Source organism: Oreochromis niloticus, linkage group LG22, assembly GCF_001858045.2.
Source record: "Oreochromis niloticus isolate F11D_XX linkage group LG22, O_niloticus_UMD_NMBU, whole genome shotgun sequence".
Lineage (NCBI taxonomy): Eukaryota > Metazoa > Chordata > Actinopteri > Cichliformes > Cichlidae > Oreochromis > Oreochromis niloticus.
Genome location: NC_031985.2, coordinates 16,929,447 through 16,950,320, shown reverse-complemented (window position 1 = coordinate 16,950,320; position 20,874 = coordinate 16,929,447). Strand labels below are relative to the sequence as shown.

At 40.6% G+C, this 20,874-nt stretch overlaps 1 protein-coding gene across 5 annotated transcripts; it reads left to right on the top strand.

The window, feature by feature from the left end:
• The first annotated feature begins 611 nt into the window (after positions 1–611).
• Positions 612–20,127, top strand: rprd2a (regulation of nuclear pre-mRNA domain containing 2a). Of its 5 annotated transcripts, none has more exons than XR_001225069.3 (13): positions 612–1,094; positions 7,559–7,688; positions 7,833–7,984; positions 8,356–8,408; positions 8,558–8,684; positions 8,786–8,961; positions 9,211–9,553; positions 11,397–11,600; positions 12,060–12,242; positions 12,333–14,343; positions 16,735–16,883; positions 17,028–17,058; positions 19,785–20,127. XR_001225069.3 is itself a non-coding variant. In XM_013275907.3 (10 exons), the coding sequence occupies exons 1-10, from the start codon at positions 920–922 to the stop codon at positions 14,030–14,032; spliced, it is 3,243 nt and encodes a 1,080-aa protein (XP_013131361.1). In that variant the 5' UTR covers positions 612–919; the 3' UTR covers positions 14,033–15,032. The 5 variants fall into 5 exon arrangements, 1 of the variants encoding a protein (XP_013131361.1); XR_001225068.3 differs by having other exon boundaries at positions 17,019–17,058; XR_001225066.3 differs by lacking the exon at positions 19,785–20,127 and having other exon boundaries at positions 17,028–17,226.
• The last annotated feature ends 747 nt before the right edge of the window (positions 20,128–20,874 follow it).

Below are 20,874 nucleotides of genomic sequence, written 5' to 3'. Positions count from 1 at the left end.
CTGGTATGAACTAACCATCTGCTGTAGATTTCTCAACATTTTTTTGAGGACACACTGCACAACATCCTGAGAATGGCTAATTTGGAAATCACCTCATTGGTGTATGAGTATTAATTTTTGGCATTTTTTACTGACTCAACTAACAAAGTGGAAATAAATTGTGTGTTTTTGTTGGCAGGTTGTTTTAAGTTGTATGTTATGTGTAGGTGACATGTTTTTGCTCTAATGATTCATAGGTCAGTGTTATGTGGCTTAACAAAAGAAAATATTCCTCTGAAAATGGTTACCTGCAAGGACTCAACTGGAATTGAGTGAAAAAACAAGCAACTTTGAAAGACCTTCGGAAAGCCTGAAGAACTATTGCTCAAGACTCTCAAAATAACAACAAAGTCTGCTCACTTGGAAGCAAAACATGTAGAAATGAGAGGTGACTCAAGACTTTTGCACAGCACTTTAGTAGTTTTTAAATATATAAAAAAATTAAAACTTCTCTGCCACAACAAACAGTAAATAGTGCACTTGCTCTACCAATAACGCGCAGCAGGTGTCGCTAACAAAAAACAAAGAAGAAGAGAAAAGTCACCTTCCGTGACACTGGGTGGCGCCATAACCGAGCAGTGTTTGCGGAAGTGTTCTTCATCACCCCACCAACAACGAGTAAACAGAGCCACAGGATGCCGCGAGGCGCTGAGTTTTAGTTCTTCAATGTGAAACGATATGAATGTTTAGCCGCGATAAGGAAGCTCACCGTGAATAATTTGTACACAGACACGGGGAGTGGGACACGAGTTAGCAAACACTGAAGACCTTTTAGCATCTCGGAGCAGCCTGGGAGGCTCCTGAGTGCAAAGATGCCTGTGCTGCGTTAAGCTAGCATGCTAAGCTAAGTGCTAGCCTTCACCAACAAACTCGTCCGGACATGGCAGCCGGAGCCGGAGCCGCTGCCAGCGGCTCTCTGGAGTCCACTTTGGACAGAAAGTTACAAAATGTGACCAACACCATGGACTCGATTCAAGGACTGTCAACGTGGTGCATCGACAACAAGAAGTACCACAGTGTGATAGTGCGACACTGGATGAAGTGCTTGAAGAAATGTAAGTAGCCCTACTGCCTGCACCTTTGAACTCGTCTGAGCTCAACGATCGCAATGGTTTCAATGAGATGTTTGTTCTTATAAATATTTTAAATATAGTTTTTATTCCTGCTGTTTGACGAATCATAATCTTAACCGGGCGAGGTAAGGTCTTTGTCGTATTTGCCTTAGGTTGAAATGCCGGGAAACGGTGGAGTTTAAAACTGGCGCTCCTTTGACAGCAGGGACATTCAAGCTGTCATCCATGTGCACACTATAGCCTGCGTTTACCCGCGTAGAGTCCACAAAGAGTTTATAAACTAATGTGCAGAGTAATGAACCTGTCAAATTTACATTTGTGACAGTGATACAAGAGGTCAGCCTGTGCACCGGGCCAGCTTTACAGGCTACAACAGGAAATTCAAGATTTAACAGCCTACCAGATCACAACTTGTTATGAGACTGGAAAGAGTTTTGTTACCAAACTGTATGACTGACTTATTTGTAGTCAGCTCATGGGGAACAGTGACCTTTTGGACGGGCCTGGACACCAATGTCCACCCATAATATATAGACCAGGGATGTCATACTCTTTTTACATGGAGGGCCACATACGGCTTACTTTGATTGTAATTGGGACAGATGAGTGAAACTCTCCTTTCTTTCAATGTAAACAAATTTAAATAAACATTAAATAATGAGATATGTTAATATATTAAAAAGTGCAATTTCGGCAGTTCATCTAATTTGTTCTACACGTTAAAGAAATGTTGCTCTAGTAAAAATGCCAGTATGATTCTTTGGGCTTAAATTGTAAGAAATTAATATGTAAAATTACAGCAAAAGTTCTGGTAGCTCATTGCCCAGACTGTCCGGTAATTACAAAACAGGAAGTTTTTCTTAATTCACTTAATAAACTTTCTGTTTCTCTTTCTTACCGTGGACCGGGTGTATAAACAAACAAACAGAATTTTCTTTTGTTGATAGTGAAAAAACAGGAATTTCTGCATCATTTAATTTTTTTTCCTTTACATACTACACTGTTGTAGTATAAGTGGCCGAGGGGAAGGTCTTTCTCAGTAGGAAATTCTGTAAAAGTGGGTCGTATTGGAGTCCTTGCCAGGTCAGTTTTGTCCCCCGGTGCCTTTTGCTTGAAACCCCTGATGTAGACAAAATATATTCTGTTACTGTAAACCTGCGCTGGGCAGTTAATTTATACACGGGGCCACAATTGGGGTCTAATTGTAACATGATCTACTTTCACCAGAAGCAGTTTATAAAGAAATAAAAAGTAACAATGAGCAGAATGAGTTCAGTGCCTTCCAGCCTTCCAGTTCCTCATGTGGCCCGCTGGAGTAAATTAATGTTACTGAGTACACAAACTCACTTTAAGTATTGGAGTTGTCACTGACACTTTGATTATTTACATGTTTGTTTGGAAATTTGTCAAACTGCACCAGGTTCTCAGTGGGCCTCTCTTATATTATTTATTTTATTTTCTTCAGTTCACTTGTCTCAGTCAGCTTAGTAACTAGTGAACCTCTCAGCTATGAGAAGAAAGCTTAGGCTAGCTTTACCTGTTCATTCGTGTTTTCTGTGGTTCAGCAGCTTTCTTCTTGTCACCGCACAGCATCTCAGTAGGGTTTAGGTCAGTACTTTGTGTTATTGCCAAGGTATTAGGAGATGCTTTTGTAGCCTAGATCACACTTCTAGCTTTCTGGTAACTGTAATTAAGACAGAGCTCCCACCAACCAGTCTTACACTAAGAAGACAAATCTTATATCTTAAATCTTAATCCTTGCTAGGACCAATCCTTTTGCGTTATACATGTTTTCATTTGGGTAGTGTCATCTCTCTGTATCAAATGTTCTCCTGTACTATCCATGCTTCAGGCAGCATCTGCTTAAGTGGAGCTCCTAACGGTTGAATCTACATTTTCAAGCCTTCACTGTGAGATTATATCAACAAAAGTACAATGTGCGTATTTTATTTGTGTAATTGGATTATGTTTGTGATTTAGATTCAGCTCAGATTTTATGAATAATCAGTGCAGACGTAGTTTAAACAGGTTCACAAACTTTTTCTTGCTGACGTGAGAATAGTGGTATGTTTCTGATTCTCTGCAGAGCAGGTGATTAAATCTCATGCACGGCCCTTGAATAGTTTTGAAGTAATTTATTTTGACTTGCAGCTCAAGGATCATTCATATAGTTGGAATTGTCCAGTAATTTAAAACAAAGGCCATTGCTATTGATACCTTTATACCTACTGTTCATTAATTTTTACTCTAGTGAGGTTTTAGCATTTACTGTCAATTTAAAGTTCATCACTGTCTTTTGCTGATGAAGACAGCAAGGTACGTTCAGTGTGGAGACTTATTAACAGCAGTAAGTTGTGCGTCTCCCTCTGTGATTGCAGTATAGCGTTATCCTCTTTTAGACATTTTCTCCATTTTGTCATTAAAGATATGACTGTTTCATTATATCTGACACCTGAGTTTTCTATTTATGCAGTTTAAAGCCTGTTAGTGATTTTTCAGAGGCTTAGTGGTGTACCATAAAGACAGAGATGTTTTAAACATCTAAAAAACACTGAATAAATACATTTAAAAACTTAGCATTTAAATGTATTAACTGGAAGCTACCGAAGCTTTTTGGATGAACTCAAGAACGAAAATAAGAAAGAAATCGTTAAATGTGTGGATTAATATATCAGATTAGTTACAGTATTTTGATTATTAATTTAATAGAAAGTATATCAAGCTTTTTGGCATTGCTGACGCTCCTTTTTCTGTTTTGTACTGTTGTAAATTAAATCTAATTTTGTGTTCGTCTGATAACACAAGTGGACATTTTTGTCTAAGTGTGATATCTGTTTTTTTTTTGTTGTTGTTGTTGTTTTTTTACTATTTTGGAAAAGTCCCGAACCAGTGATGCCAAACTCATTTTACATTGACGATCACATACAGCCCACTTTGTTCTTAGGTGGGTTGGTGGAGTGAAACTTTAACTACACGTTTATTCCCTGAGATATCTTAATATTAGATAAATAATGCAATTTCAACAGCATATCTTAGTTTTTTTCTACATGATAAATGTTGGAAAACACAAGCACCAGAAAACATTGTGGTAGCTCACTTTCCAGACTTCCTGTGTTCATAAAACAAAGTGTTTGTTAATTGATGAAGATTTTCTTTCTTTTTTTAAACAGAAACGTCAATATTAGACAGTGACACAGGAACTTCTCGTTCTGTCATTTAACAGACAGTGTCTTTCTATTGCAGGGCTTCCTCTTGTTTTATATATATTACTGTTGCTTGTTATGCATTTCTGTTGTCTTACTATTTATATTTTATTCCTGCATAGTTGGTATGGAGCACACACAATTTTTTGTACATGTACAATGACAATAAAAGACTAATCTAATTGTTTATCTATTACTTAACTACTTTGGCGTGGTATTAATGGCTGCCGGGACATCTTTATCAGCAGAAAAAGCAGTCAAACCTGTGAAAATATAGTTAAAAGGTCAAAAACATATGCCCTTTGTCGTATTTTCCAAAGCTGGGGGTCGGATTAGGTCAGATTGGAGCCTTTGTCAGGCCAATTCAGGCCCCTGGGCCTTATGTTTGACACCTCTGTCCTAAACAAAACAACAGGGGTGGGGTCGAACTTACTTAATACTACTACACTAAGGTATTTTTAATATACCTACATCTTACTAACTGCACCCTAGTTGTAAGTAGTATTAAGTCAATGCGCCAGATTGGCTGGAGATAAGCTGGAAAACATTAACATTGTCCAACAGAAATGTCTTGATTTAAAAAAAAAAAAAAAAAAAGATCCCAGATCTTATGTTTAAACAAAAATAGCCCACAACTCTGCAGTAAAACCACAGATCACTGTACAGAGTTAGGGACAATAATTAAAAACCAGTTCCAGTGAAGAATCCATACCAAAATTTCCGGTTTATCAAAGTTGTATCAGTTCCTCTTCCTGATATGAGGAATTTGTTTTCTTTCACTTTGAAGAGCAATGATGTCAAGCATGGCAGTGGAGCTTCTGCACACCCACTTTCAAGTATTTCTCAGGCTCGAAGACAATGAAGTCTTTCTCACACATAAACTGCGGAAAAACATTCATAAAATCAGATTGTGGTATTGTCCATAGATGCCCTTCATCTCTTAGATAAAAGACGTGTTCTCACTAATGGAAATGCTGTATTTGGTTTAGGCTGCCCAGGAACAGGAGGGATCTTAAACATAAAAACGTCTTAAAACAGTTGTATTGATGTTGAAAAACACAAACATGGATCAGGTCAGTAAGAGAATCAATAATGAATCTGACCTATAAGCAGAATCGATAATGGCATTGGAATCAATGAAGTTGTATCAATATCCATCACCAGATGGGGTTCACTGACCTTTTGGTGACGTCTTTTGCAGTAATTTCTTCAGTTTCTGCTGGCTTGGCTACTAATTATGTGTGTGAGAGACAGAAAGAGAATAAAAATGTAAAATAACTTCTGTTTGGAAAGCTTGATTCAACTGGAGATGTTCTTCATTGGGTGAGGTGGTGGTGGTTAGCAGTGCTGCCCGTCAGCAAGAGGTCCTGTGTTCAAATCCATCATCTTGTTATGTCTTTCTGTTTAGAGTTTGCATGCTCTTCTGTTGTCTGCGTGGGTCCTCTCTGGGTACTCTGACCTCCTCCTACAAATATGCAGTTAGTGGGTTTTGTGAGTTGTAGTGAGGTGTGTTTGAATAGTTCTGTCTCTGTGTCCACCTCGCCTGCAGCGAGGTGGACACCTGTCCACGGTGTAACCCGCCTCTTGACCTATGGCAGCTAGGATAGGCTCCTTTTGATATTGCCTGCACTGCTGTGCATGTGTTGCACATGTGTTGAATGGGCCGCTTTGTAATTTAATATACAAGAGGCTGACTAGTCAGTCACTAGTCTAAAAATTTAGAAAATCAGCTGATTCCAGATCACTGTATCCCTAGTTAAAATATAGACTGTATGTAAAAGATGACTAGCCACTGTGATGTCACCGATTGGTTTTGATGTCATATTTTGAAGCCTTGAGCTGATTGTTTCCACCTTTTAATGAAGGTATTCATAGATGGATGTCTTTGGCTCTCTCTTGCCTGTTTCGCTGTTAATCTTGGTCGCAGTGTTTTTCCAGTTACCTGAAACTGTGTTTGACTTTGGAGAATTTAGAGTGATCTCTGAGCATATTGCAGTTTAATCACTTTTGTTCTTCTAACGTGATCACACTCGCAGATCTCAGTGCTACAGGAGAAATTTCAAAGTAAACTGTTTTGTAGTGATTGTGTTTAGGGTTCAAACCCTCAGCATTATAAGGAAAAAAACAGCCTTTTGCTTTTCTACTCCTGATAAGTAAGAAACGTGGCTCTCATCTGTCATCTAGACAATTAGAGAATTAATAAAGACTTGATTATTTAAAGCAAAATTATTTACTTACAGAGAGTTGATATTAGTTGCATTGCACACTTATTTTGTTATTTTATCAAGCACTGATTAAACTATTGATCGGGAGATATTATGAGCTTATATCAGCTATTTGCCAATAGCTGGGTATTGGTAAATAATTTTCATTTATGAGCCGATAATTCGTTGTTAATTATTGACGTGTTGCATAGTTTGTCCACCAGGGGGGTGCACTGCAACATACCAACCAGGAGGAGGGCAGAGTGTAATCCATGATTTTTTTGTGGCAATAACACAAGTTTATTTTTAACCTTTATTATCATATCATAAATATAAAAAAAACTGCAAATAAAAATGACACATAGTGTGTATAAACTATAAAATAGGCATTTTTAAAACTCCTTGTTTAGGTCATAAAAACTTAAATGTGAACAAAGATTGTGTAAATGATTTCACGTCATGTTTAACTGTTAGCTGTTGATTAAATATTTTTGGTAGCTGTTGACTGCATGCTATCTTTTCTGTGCTGTTTAGGAATCTGATTTATCACTTCAGACTTAATCGCACATGTCTATAATGGATTTTTGTCATTGATTTAGTTTAACTGGGCATTAAGTAAAAATAAACTTGTTACATTTGCAGCTTTAAGAAAACTGAATTTGTTTGCTGTGCTTTGTTGTGGTGTAATAATCATTGATCGGTGACTAAGGCTTTGCAGTTTGACCTTTTTATAAAGTACCAAATTTATAGATTGATAATAAATTAAGCAGTATGTTGGACCACTACTGATTTTGACCAATATTTAATGAAATAGGTGAAAGACAGCTGAGCTGCTTCTCCGTATATATTTTGACTCAACAGGTTTCAAGTCAGATTATTTCATATGCACATTTAAAAATGGCGCACATGCTGTGCAGCAACAAAAACAGTAAAACCAATGAAAGATTTAAGGGAATGAACCGCCGCAGATAAAAGCACCATAATTAGAAGCAGTCTGGTTCAAACAAACTAACATCAGCGCCTCTGTTTCCTCCAACAGCTGACGCCTCACACAGGCTCAACCTGCTATACCTCGCCAATGACGTCATCCAGAACTGTAAAAGGAAAAATGCCATCGTTTACCGAACAGCATTCGCCGAGGTGCTTCCAGACGCCTTCCAGCTGGTTAAGTAAGTGCTTTGTAGAAATATTTGTGCAATGTTTCTTTCTGCTACTCTCTACCTTTCAGTGTTTCTTGTCCCTCATTCCTCTCATTTGTATCACATAAATCCAGCAGCCATCATTATAGTTTTTATCATCTCCCCTCTCTGTAGTTGTGAAGGCGACTCGAAGGTGATAAAATCAGCGGAGAGGATACTGTCCATCTGGGAGGAGAGAGGTGTGTATTCGGGGACTCTCATTGCTGACCTTAAGAACGCCCTGATCAAAGAGGAGTCCCCTTCTGTCACTCCCGTGGAGCAACAAAGTAAGTTTGCTTATTATTTTTGTAATTTTTAATTTTATTAGACGCGCCATCTTAACATGAAACTTGTCGTTACCAGTCGTGGCGCCTTGTACAGTTAATCGCATTTTAATTGCAGTCACAGTTTTGGCTTTCAGTGATTATGAAAACACAATTTATTGAATTTTTAATTTAATTGTCTTTAAGCCAAGTTTCTTATTTATTGATTTAGGTTTAATACAGCCACAGTTTTCCCAGAGTTTAGGAATAATTCCGTTAAATAATTATGATCTCAGTTCTTAAATAATGTTGCATTTCATTCTGTTGTGTAGACTTCTGGGTGTTTGTAGTTCATTTTGCTGTTTGAGTTGATGGGCTTTTTATTTATTTTAAAGCTCCAGTCGAGTCTAAAGCTGATCTACGATCCAAGGTGGTTGCTGAATTCGTGGTAAGTGTGATGTTAGAGTTTAAAACTCCTCACTAAACTCCAGCTGTGCCGTTTTACAAGCACGGTTGTTCTCGTCTTGTCTTTGACTCAAACACTGTGATCAGACTTTGTTGCGCTTATGATATGACTGACTGCTCCCTCTGCTTTAGCCGCAGGCACTCATAGACCAGCTGTCCAAGTACAAGAGATCTCTGGAGGAGGTCGACCTCAGAGAGAAACAGCTGGCAGCTATGAGGGTTGACATCTTCAGTTCTGATGCCCTCAAGAAACTCAAAGGTGTTTTATTCTTTTTGCTGCCGTACGGTCTAACCCGGAGCGATAGGAAGGATGGGTTATGACTTTTATGATTTCCTCACATTACTGCTTGGTTCTTGCAGATAAGGCAGGAGGAAAGAAGTTCTCCAAGGACTTTGAGGAAGGAAGCGCACAGCTACAGGAGTTCGTGAAGTTCTTTGATAAACAAAACAAAATCCTACCTCAACTCCTGGAGGCACTCACCAACGCAGATATCTTCTATGAGATGCAGTACAAGGAAGTGAAGATTGTAGCTAACGTAAGTGAAAGGGGTGTTTGTTTGTTTTTTTGTTCTAAAGCATGAAGAAATTCAGTTACCTGTAGGTTTATCACCCTGCTTGTGTTGGGCGTTTTGGTACATTCTGTTTTAGACTCTTATTTGATAAGATAAACCTTAGGCACTCTCCATCTTGCTGTTTGCATTTGCGTGAAGTCTGCATTAAAACTGGCTAATAGACTTAACATTTACATTTTTATGTATTTAAACTCCGTTGCTTCTCCTCTCAAGGCCTACCAAACATTTGCTAACCGGGTGTCCCACCTCAAGCGTAAGCTGGACACCTTGAAGTCCACCTTGCCCGACCTGGACGAGTCGCCCATCCCCTCTCCCTCGGCAGACGCTCCATCTCCTACAGGCTCAGAGTCTCCTTTCCACGGTCTGGAAATGGCTCACCCCGATCCAGACCTCGATGGTTCTGCAATGGACGATGACGCAGAGCCGCCAGCCCCGAGTCCTCTGTCCTCCCCGGGGGGGTCTCCCAGAGACACAGAGGCTCTCGGTGAGAATGACAATCGCGAGGTGGAGGACATGGAGCTCTCTGAGGATGAAATGGAGAGTGGGGGCATCATAGGTAAGGAGTGGGGTAATGTTTTGGGATTTCAAGCCTCTAATATGCTTTTTAAGTGCTGTGTGGTTTTTATATTGGTCTTCAGTACTTTACTAAAAAAAAATGAAATGACAAACACAGGAGAGATGGGCAAACACCGTAATGACACAAAAGTCCTCAAGCATTGCATCATAATCATTGTTTCAACTTTTGCAGTAGCATTTTTTGAACATGCTGTCGGTAGTAGTTAATACAGATGTTACATGGTGTCATCTAACTGGTTCAAATGTTCCTCGTTTTAGTTTTAAAAGTAGTCTTTTTACATATTTCCTTTGTTTTGAGATAAGCTGATGAGACTTGTTAAAGTTTTTCCTGGAGAAAAAAAGGGCCTTTTGGATTTAACTGCGTTCGTAATAAGAAAGGTGATGAGTCTGTGTTACCTTATTTGACAGAAGTTTGACAGTTTTCTTCTCATTTCTGACCATTTAATAAAGACAAAATGCCTGTTATACACAATCCGATGAGACTCCATGGACAAAACAGCATTTGCGCAGTAGCTGATGTGCATATTCTTAAATTTACTTGCATGTTAAAATAGGAATATTCTACCTCAATGTAATTTGAGTTCTAGCATGTGCCCAGCCCACCGCCATCAGATATCACAGAGTATGCATTTACTTAGATGGATGCATCGTGATCACAGGTGAAACCATCGCCTGCTGTGGACATCTGTTAAAGCTCTGTGTCAAAGATAAATCAGGCTTTACAAATCACACCTGTTATTTAGAGGAATTCATTAATCCTTAAGCATCCAAGCTGTTTTAGTAGCTACACTGACCAAATGGAGTCATTTCAAAACTGAAGCCAGATGTGGCAGAGTTGAGGTTTTCATTGGGAGTGACTACGGTTAGAAATTGGTACGTCAGAGAGAGACAGCTCAGGTCGAGGAAATTGGAGACAAAGTTAGAGAAGCAAGACTAAGGATGCTGAATATGGAATAGCACAGAGGAGGTTCATGGATGTAGTGAATGAGGACATGGAGAAAGTCGGGACGACAGTATAACCTTGTAGGGATAGGATGATATAGAAGTAGATAATTAGCTTTGGTTACCGCTAAAGAGAGCAGCCAAAAGAAAGTAGTTTACACAGGAATTTACTATTTCACTGACTATTTGTGTATGTCATATTTATATAGGTTCCCTTTATGTATGACAGTTATTCTAAAATGTTCTAATGTAATTATCCATCAACTGAGCTTACTTTGAGCATCAGGTCTCTCCAAAAGCAAATCTCAGTACCCTACATCTCTAGGAAAGATTTTTAATATTAAAAATATTAAAACACTTGTGAATATACAGCTAGAGTCATAAATATATTTTCTCTTCTCTTTTTTGCACCACATTCCTTCCTGCAACCATTATTTGAGTAACTCATGAACTGGTATGAAATATAGACATTTATCATATCTCACAGTACAATAATTGAACGGGTTGCACTGTTGCACTTTGTCATATTTCTCAGGTCTTTGTTTGAATGTCCCATGAACATTACCTGTCATATTCTCATGTTTTTGCTAAGGATCGTCTCATTGCACTGAAGTCACACTGGGTTAAATAGTCACACTTGGGTCTAAGGGGAATTTAGTATTTATTATTATTTGTTGTAGAAGCTCCAAACACAATTTCATTGTTCTTGACAATGACAATAAATACTTGAATTGAATTGAATTTTGAGAAATTTGCCCTGGAAATCGGGTGACAGCGACAAAATTAGTCACAAAAACCAAATGTAGAGGAACTGCACTTAGCTGCACCATTACATTGGCCCTCTCTCTCACTGTTATCGCTGCCATATTTTCTTTCCTCAGTTGAAGAGCGGACAGAACCCGTTCTCCACCCAGAGGTGCCCGCACCGATGCCTGCAAAAAGCGCGCCATTAGTAGCGACAGAGCAGCCCATCATCACACACATCTCGCCTCCCATTGCCGCTCCAGCGGCCGCTCTGGAAAGTGTGGACATGAATAAAATTGGCTCCATCCTCAACAGCTTAAGCTCAGTCGTGAAGAACACAGGTGAGTAGCACGGGCCTTTTTGTGACATGCACATAGATGATTTATTTCAATTCTTTCAAAATAAAATAAAATAAAATCTTCCACGTGCCATCATAAAGTGTGTCTCGACTTCTGCTATGGAAGAACCATCTGGGTTCGCAATGTGTTTGGAGGGTTAATATCTCTGCAGCGTCATTTATTTTTAATGTAGAGATAAACAAAAAGATCTTGAGAGCATATCTGAGTGTGTACTTAAACTGCATATATGTTTTCAGTGCATTTAGATTACATAGATTTAACAGAGTATTTAAGTTAATCTGGTACGTTTGTCAAATGTCAAAGTTAGTTTGTTTTAAATATACCTCATATTGCATAAATCTATGAATGAACATTTGGCCTTCAAAGATCTGATAACTGTCTAATAAAAAGTTAGTATATGGTGGGTTACACTGTGAGTGAGTGTAGCTTTGTTTTTTGCAGCACCGTTAGTGGAGACTCCTCCTGCAGCTGCCCCCACTGTCTCCTCAGTAAAGAGCACGCCTGCTCTCCCTGTGGCAGCACAGGACCCCAGTTCACTGGTTAGTATCCTCTCCAAGGTAGAAGTGAGTCCTGCAGACCTCCTCAGTGCTCTCTCCAAAGTCCAGGGTCAAAGCAGCCTCGAAGGTGAGATTCAACCTTTACTTACAGTATTTAAAAAAAAAAATGTTGATTTATAGCAGCACACTTGCTTATCTTTCTTCTATCTTCCCTTAGGCATCACCTCTGTTGTGGGCAGCTCAGCTGACTCCTCCAGTACAGGCAAGATTACTGCCTCTCCTTCATCCACAGTTTCATCAGTGGTACCCTCTCAGAGCTTGCCTCACTCCTTTGGCACATCTGTGCGTCCCCTATCCAGCTCTACTGCAAGGCAGAGCTCAAGCACCCAAGCACCCCCCCAGACTTCCAACCCTGCCTCTGCCCTGGTTCAGGCTCTTCATAGAGACATGGATTTGACAACAGATCCAGAACCATCCTCTACAAGTTTAGAGTCTAAAATACACAGCTTCTTGCAGGGAAACCCTGCTTTTAGTTCATTTGACTTGGTTTTTTCAACAAACCCAACTCTCGGAAGCAATAATCATAGTCCTGTTACTGGCACAGACACCCAGGATGGGACACCTGTGCGGGATGAGGGGGGAGGCACGCCTACTCAAGATGAGATTATGGACAAGCCAATGGTGGTTCCATTTGCTCCCAAGTTAAATCAGTCATCTGTTGAATCTGCAATAATGGCTCCTGTTGCATACCAGAATAGCACACAGCCGAACCCCAACAATCCTCAACAGTCTGCTCACCTGCAGCCAGGTGTGGCTCAGAATGGGCAGATCTACCAGCCGTACCCGTTTGGCAAACAGGAGATCTCTGAACATGGGATTACTGCACCGGTTGGACATTACCAGCAGATTTCTGCACAGACAGGAGGGCCAGTGCCTGGAGAAAGAGCCCCAGGCAGTGCCGGTAACACACAGACTGCTGACAGCTTTCATGGGCCTAGTGAAAGGAGTTGGTACGGTGACACTTACCCAGAGGGGAGCTCTCAGCAACCCAGCGGCTATAATGTGCCTGGAGGGGCTCAAGAAAACAACACATCCGGACTTTATCCGTACCAAGCTGAGCAAACTCGGGAACCTCAAGAGCTGCTCCCCCAGCAGGGGGGCACCCCATTACATGGTTTCTTTAAAAGCAATCTTCCTCCTGTCCCAAGGTTACCTCCCCCTCCTCGCGGTTTTGAGGTTTCCCTTTCATCGGCAAGCAATTCGATGATTCCTCCGGAGCAGCAGCCGATTCCCGGCACAGACTCTGGAGATGTGCTCGGGGCCAGAACTGAGAGTGTCATCAGTGGGATGGTGGTCCATGATCATCAACACAAATCCCTGTATCATCCTGATGAACATCTGTATGACACTGACCAGCATCGGCCACATCACCCTGAGGATTTACATCACCACTCAGATGACCGGCATTACCAGGGGGACCTCGAGCGGCACCACGACGAACTCCTCCAGCACGAGCCCCCTTACTTCCAAGACAATCCTTATCACGGCCCAGATGATCCGTATTACAGACCAGGGAGCCCTCCACACCACTATCCCCGAGTTCGAGGCCGCCTCACTCCTCCACTCTCAAACTCAGAGGAGCCTTACTACGCCCACGACTACCCGCATCACAGCCCCCCTGGTCCGCACTACCCTCCTAGGAGACCACCACCTCATCACGAAATCCGTCATCCCGGTCTACGACCTCCTCATCGACCTCCTCACCCTGCACATCACCCACACCCCAGAGGGCCTCCTCGCCCCCCATTTCCTCGATTTCAAGGCCCTGACCCGAGGTTTAGAGGCAAACGTCCAGGTCTAAGACCAGGGGGCCCAATGTTCCCCCCTAAAAGACCCTTTATGCCCCCACGGTACTGACTGAGCATGTAGCCCTGAGACTGCTCACAGTCAAAAGTCTTGGAGGTCATAAAAGCCTCCTAAAAACTGAAATGGAGACTGCAGGTGGATGAATGTGCAGTTATTGCACTGGGGTGGGCACGATGTGGCAAAGCTGAACTGAAGAAGAATGAATTCAGCAGCTTTCAGAAGAAAAAAACTTTAAATGCAGAAGGAAAAAAGGGTGTGTGGAAGACTGAGGAGAGCCAACACCAAGAGACATAAAGAACACGGTGCCTCTGAGAGGGTTGCTGAGCTGAAGAGCGAAGACAGAAGATTAAAGAAGATAAGAGGTGGATATATATACATATATATATATAAAATTCACTTTTTGTATCATTTCCTCCAATATGAAGCACTGCATTAAATGTAAGAGTGTCAGAGTGCGTGCATGGTACGTGTGTGTGCATGCAGTCCAGTCTAAACCAACTAGACACAGACAGTTCCACACTTTCTTTTGAAAGACATTTATTTTTGCTAAGACGGTGAGAAAAGAGTGTAGTTGGTGCAGTGTTTCTGCTCTTATTTAGTTTTTCAGTGAGCAGTTTTGACTGCTTCAGTCCCGTATCAGTAGGATCCCATTAGCGTTTGAAAAATCGTTAATTTAAACTTGTCTTTGGGTATGACAAACCGAGTGTATGCTATGGAATTTCTGTTTCTTCTACAGTACGCATTAGCATATTTGGCGGAATTATTTCTCATTGTTCCAGCTCCAAATGTTCGGTGTTTTGTTTTTTGTTTTTTGTGAAGCATTGCTTTTCTCCACCTATGCGCAAGATCCCTTCGGCGATAATTTTTACGTCCCGTTAAGGAAGGCGACACAAGTCTAGACAAGCGGGAGGGGGGGGAGAGGGGTGGGTTTTATTTTTTTTCCAGCCTCCAACACCGACGCAGAAGAAGTGCATTTCTGGAAGGAGGATGAAGACAGTCGGCTTCACTTTCGTTTATTTGTACTGACCAATAAAAATCTGAGTTTGAAAAATGTGTCGTTTATTTATTTATTCTCTTTTTTTTTTTTAATCTCTGATCCCTGACCTGTTGCATCACTGCCTTTATTTCTGCATCACATTTAAAAGCACCTAAGCCAGGACCTCTAATTATTCACACAGAAATTATAACACCACTGGCTCCATTACTCATGAACACAACTGCAGGTAACACTAAAGAGTGTAGTGTTTTTTTGTTTGTTTGTTTGTTTGTTTGTTTGTTTGTTTTTTTAGATATGGTTCATAATTTAAGGATTAAATCTATAATACTGTTTGGGAAATGTGTTCATCAATGTATCAGCATCCCATTAGGTTTAAAATAAGTTGCTGCATTATTCTAGACAGATAAAAGTGATATTAGAGTTCAAAAGGCTCTGTTTTCTACGTTTACTACATTTATAGGGATAGCCATTTCTAAAGAAAAACATCTTAACTTGATAAGTCAGATTTTTATTACATTAGGTCTTTAGGTTTTTTGGTATTTAAGATAAATACGGTTAAAGAAGTAGTGTCCACACTGATTGTGTGCACCTCCGTGTGCATGGGTTACTTAGTTTAGTCGAATCACATTTGCTCTGCTTTGTTGGGCAGATGCCTGAAAAGTTGCCTAGTAACAAGAATAAATTTGCAAAAGATTAGTTTGGCTGAGATCCAAAATAAAGTAGCGGCGGTTTTACGCGTAACTGGATCCTTAAAGCAGTTAAAGGTCTGTTAGGTGTCTCCATGTGAGGCTACCGTGCAGGGAGCGTTAATGCAGTCAGTTTGGCTTAATTTGAAACGAACACGTTTTCAGTAAGGCTCTCTTGACTCCGCAAATATTCTCTTTAATTGAAGAGGTCCAGATCGATTTGGTGCCAAACACACACAGCCTGAGCGTGAGAATCACTCTAAAAGACAAAAGTGGTGATCAGTTGGATTGATTAGGCAGTTATAATCAAGTACCGAAAGCCCCACTTCCCTTAATTCATTTGCAGTTTCTTAGTGCGGTCATTAAATTATTGCATTAAATCAAGTATGAGAAGTTAAAAAAGACATTATTATTGGGACTTTTATTTCTAAGTGCGTAAGCGGCAAATAATACAGCTTAATTTGTTCCTTTTAAAAATGTCGATGTGAATGGGCTCCTAACTCTGATAAATCCGTGCAGTTAAAACTGCCCTTAATTTAGGTCTACTTTAATTAGCACTGAGGTCGTTTAGGGAAATGAGTTTCGATTTTAGCAATAAATCGTTCCCTTCGTGTAGACGCGCGCACACACAAACACGAAAACAAAAAAAGCGGTGTTGGAGGGAACAAATAGAAAACGAGTGTTCCCATTCGACATCTTTATTGGTCAGAAGTTAGTTTTTAATCTGCGGAGTTTACTTGGAAATTAAACATAGTCACAGGTGAGCCGGCCGTCGCCAGATGTCAGCACATCTTCCCAGAGTCACTTTGTTAGAGAGGGGAGGGGTAGCCTATAGCATGAAAAATTCAATAAATAACTAAATTAATCAGCATTTATCAGCCTTTATATCGGGGACGTGTGTAAATTTGTCAGGTCACCTTACTGTACGCATTTTTCTTTGTGTTTACGCAAAGGATGAAGTGAGTGAACGTTACCTACACACACACACACACCTCCTTCCCCCTGATTTTTTTTTAACTCATTCCCCGTTTCTCATCCCCTCCCCTCCTCGCTCCTGTTTTCATCCTCAGGGATCCAGAGCCACACTTTGATGTGTCTGATGTGATGGAAACCTTTCCCCCACGTGTTAACTGATGAAGATGGTGGCGGCTCCTCTCTTTGAATCCTGCACCGCTTGCAGTGATGGCTCTTCACGGCCTGTTATGAACGCTGTGCACCGGTAAGGCTTTCAGTTTAATGGCTACATCAGAAACTAAGTGCCACCAGCAGGAAATCAAAACAATCAATACAGAGTGGGGGGAAAATAAAATGTTGAAATTGGTTCTATTTTTTCCCTTCTGTGTGTGTGTGTGAGGAAACACAGGAAAGGAGGACGGCTGGACATAGAGGACCATGTGAGTACCGCCAGGATTATTAATAACCTTATAAATAATTACAGCTATTTTATTGCCTTCTCTTTACATTGCTTTAAACAAATCTGTGCTTTTCATGCTTCCAACATGTACAGATACCCATTAAATACATGTTTTTGTGGAATAAATGATCGCTGTGCAAATGAAAACAAAACACAGCGTTGTTGTCTGGTCATTTCCTTACAGTATTTAACAAACAAGCATCTCCATAAGCTCAGTTTAAGGCAACTACAAAGTTGCACTTTAGTTTAAAAATGTCTCAATTTTAACCAGACTTTGAAATTTTTTGTTGTAAGAGACAAAATTCAAAGAGAGTGTCTTTTATGACCTTTGATGAACGTTGAGTTTGAGACCCATTTCTGGAGCATTTAAATCTTCCGGGAAACATTTGTGTAATTAAGTTACAGTCATTGTGGGAGTCCATTACACCTGCACTAAAGAACAATTTTGATTGGATCAATTAGTATTTCCATTTCAGATTGCTTTCACTTTCCAGCTGACCCCTCTTTTGTATTTGTTGGTGAAACCTTTGTACCATAGCATCCATATAACAGCTCTGCTTTTCTAATAAAAGGTACAAAAGACATAAACATCTTTATTTCTGCTACATTTGTTCAAAAATCTTTATAGTCAAACCATTTTATCTTCTTAAAACAGTGTTGCCAAATATATGAAGTGGGGTTTTTTTTGTTTGTTTTATTTTTTTTAAATGGGTTTGTTTATTTAATCCAGTTAGATCTAATTCAGAACATCAGTTTTGGCAACCGCCATCATCACTGACCCTGTGCTATAAGAATATTTGGGTTTTTGGCTTTTGAAAATGGTTCTTCAATGTCTTTAAAATCAAGGGCAAAATAAATGTTTCAGTTAACAAGTCAAAAAATACAGTAAAGTATATTATTTCCTTAAAAAACAGGGTGGGGTTCTTGCACCTTAACCCTGTGGCAGCTCAGACAGCAGACGGTTAAGTGATAGAGATGTATTTCAAACTAACCTTTATTTACCTAGTATTTATACTTAGTTATAAATATTCGGTACACCTTGCTAGTACTCGGTTAGACTCACTTTTCCCTTAAGAACTATCTTAATTCTTTATGGCAAGGTGCTGGAAACATTCCTCAGAAATAGCTGACAAGAGTGGCACCCAGTGTGGTTCAGTGTGCTGTGTGTTCAGAGATGCTGTTCTGCACACCTTGGGTGTGATGTGTGGTTATTTGAGTTACTGTTGCCTCCCTATCGACTGGAAGCAGTCTGACCATTCTCCTCTGATCTCAACAGCAGGTCATCTTGACTATGTCTACATGGTCTATTTGCGTTAAGGAGAAGTTAAGGAGGTGTACCTAACAAAGTGGCAGTGACTGTATATTAGCAGACTAGAGGTTTTGTATTATTAAAGATTCAGATCGATCTATCTATCTATCTATCTATCTATCTATCTATCTATCTATCTATCTATCTGTATATCTATCTATCTATCTGTATATCTATCTATCTATCTGTATATCTATCTGTATATCTATCTAGCTATCTATCTATCTATCTATCTATCTATCTATCTATCTATCTATCTATCTGTCTATCTATCTATCTGTATATCTGTATTTGTACAGCAGCACATTCAAACCCACAGTTTTATCTTTCTTTTTTCGAAAGTCCTACATTTAGAGCACAGCAGAAACATAAGCACCCCTGCTGGCATCGCATTTGTTAGCAGCTTGTCACCAGATGTCGTTGTCGGTTACATTCCGAAAAATAAAATTGTCATCCATTGTGAAAATGACACAAATCACGTACCCGACGCTGTTCCTTATCACCCATTTATACCCGATCGACACCAGATGAATTGCGTTTTTGCCACGCCTGCACCACGGGCTTACAGAGGGGCTGACTGGCGGCGGGCAGATAGGATTTAGTGACTGATGATGGCAGATGGCAGTCTTAACACAAGCCGAGGAGATGTTCTGCTGTTGGAAATATAAAGTATTAAATGGTGAGGCCACCGAGAAATGTGTGCCCAGAGGTATGCTTAGAATAACTATAACGCTGCTGCGATGCTCAAGCCAAGCAGGTCCAGATCGTGACTCCTTTGAAGTAGCGCCGTGTGCGCATGTCGGGTGTGTGCAGCCTGCTGTCATGTGGGTTCATTGTTTACATGCTGCCGAGATTTCAGAGAGGGCGTGTGTGTCCTGTGAAATCGGCCCCCGCATTTACGAATATACTTATGAATATAACGCCCTTTCCCCTACTCAGAGAGGTTACATTGTATCCCCGAGAATGTATCATGAGCACACTGAGCCGATAGCTTTCAGGACCACGGCCAGCTCCACAGCGAGAACAAAAGGCGGATTTGCGTCTCTTGATGTCAGGGACTGTCTGCTTTTTAATCTCTACGCGAAAAACGAAGATCCCGAAAACAAACACCTGCTGCCTTATATTTTCTATTTTGAGGGAGAAAGAATTTCCCTTTATTTCACCTTGAATTATCGGATTTAAAAAAAAATACACAGCATTTTATTTTAACCTGATTTTAAGTTTCTGAGCAGATGAGATGAGCTGGCAGCTTATAATCGGAGGGTCATTAATGCATTTCATGTTTTCCACTGTCTGTGCAGCTCTGAATGTGAGTGCAAACACTTGTGTTTCTGTGAACGTGTTCATCATGCATCAGATCACAAGCCCGTCCATTCATTTTCTACTTCTTATACAAGCCTGTGTTACAGGGAAGCAGCCTAAGCAGAGGTGCCCAGACCGCTCTCTCCCCAGACACCGCCTCCAGGTTTTCTGTGGTTTTCTCAAGCCAGCAGAGAGACATGATCTCTCCAGTGTGTCCAGACTCTCCTGCGATGTCTCCTCACAGCTGGACATGCCCAAAATAACTCACCTAGAAGGCACCCTTGAGGCCAGAAGCCTCAACCACGTCATCCAGTTTCTTTAGATAACAAGCAATGAAAATAATTGTCTTTGCAAGCTGAATTTTAAGGATTAGGTGTGCTTTGGGACCAAGACACAAATGACAGCCGCGTACCAGCAAAAATAAAGTGATGAAAAAAATCTATTTGGATCTTAAAAATTAACCTTTTCTGTTATGTTAGTGTGTGGTGTTAAACCAAAGTCATAAGTTTATCCTTCCAGCGTTGACTAATAGCCAAAGATCTAAGGTCAATACAGACACAAACATTGCAATAAAAAAGTTTCATTCCGCCGATTGTTTTTAAATCCAAAAAATATGTTTAAGGTTCAGACTGTTGGCTTTCATCTGGGAGGTATTTTCAGAAGGAGTGTAATAAATATATATATATATATATATATACACACACACAGAAACATCTGTGCCAAATACGGCCTGGAAGTCCCGAGGTCAAAATGGGAGACGCCCCCTAGGGTGGTGGAGAATGACCGAGCTAAGATCCTGTGGGACTTCCAGATACAGATGGACAAAATGGTGGTGGCTAACCAACCAGACATAGTGGTGGCAGACAAACAGAAGAAGACGGCCGTAGTGATAGATGTAGCGGTTCCAAATGACAGCAACATCAGAAAGAAGGAACACGAGAAGGTCAAGAAATACCAAGGGCTCAGAGAAGAGCTCAAGAAAATGTGGAGGGTTAGGGTAATAGTGGTCCTAGTGGTAATCGGAGCACTAGGTGTGGTGACTCCCAAACTAGGCGATTGGCTCCAGCAGATCCCAGGAACAACATCGGAGATCTCTGTCCAGAAGAGCACAGTCCTAGGCACAGCTAAGATACTGTGCAGGACCCTTAAGCTCCCAGGCCTCTGGTAGAGGACCCGAGCCTGAAG

What these genes read in the sequence shown, in the direction of transcription:
- rprd2a (XM_013275907.3), top strand. Translation starts at nt 920, where the DNA reads ATGGCAGCCGGAGCCGGAGCCGCTGCCAGCGGCTCTCTGGAGTCCACT. An exon ending in AGGTGGTTGCTGAATTCGTG is followed by an intron (nt 8,409 to 8,557) that starts GTAAGTGTGATG and finishes CCTCTGCTTTAG; the next exon opens with CCGCAGGCACTCATAGACCA. An exon ending in CTCAGTCGTGAAGAACACAG is followed by an intron (nt 11,601 to 12,059) that starts GTGAGTAGCACG and finishes TGTTTTTTGCAG; the next exon opens with CACCGTTAGTGGAGACTCCT.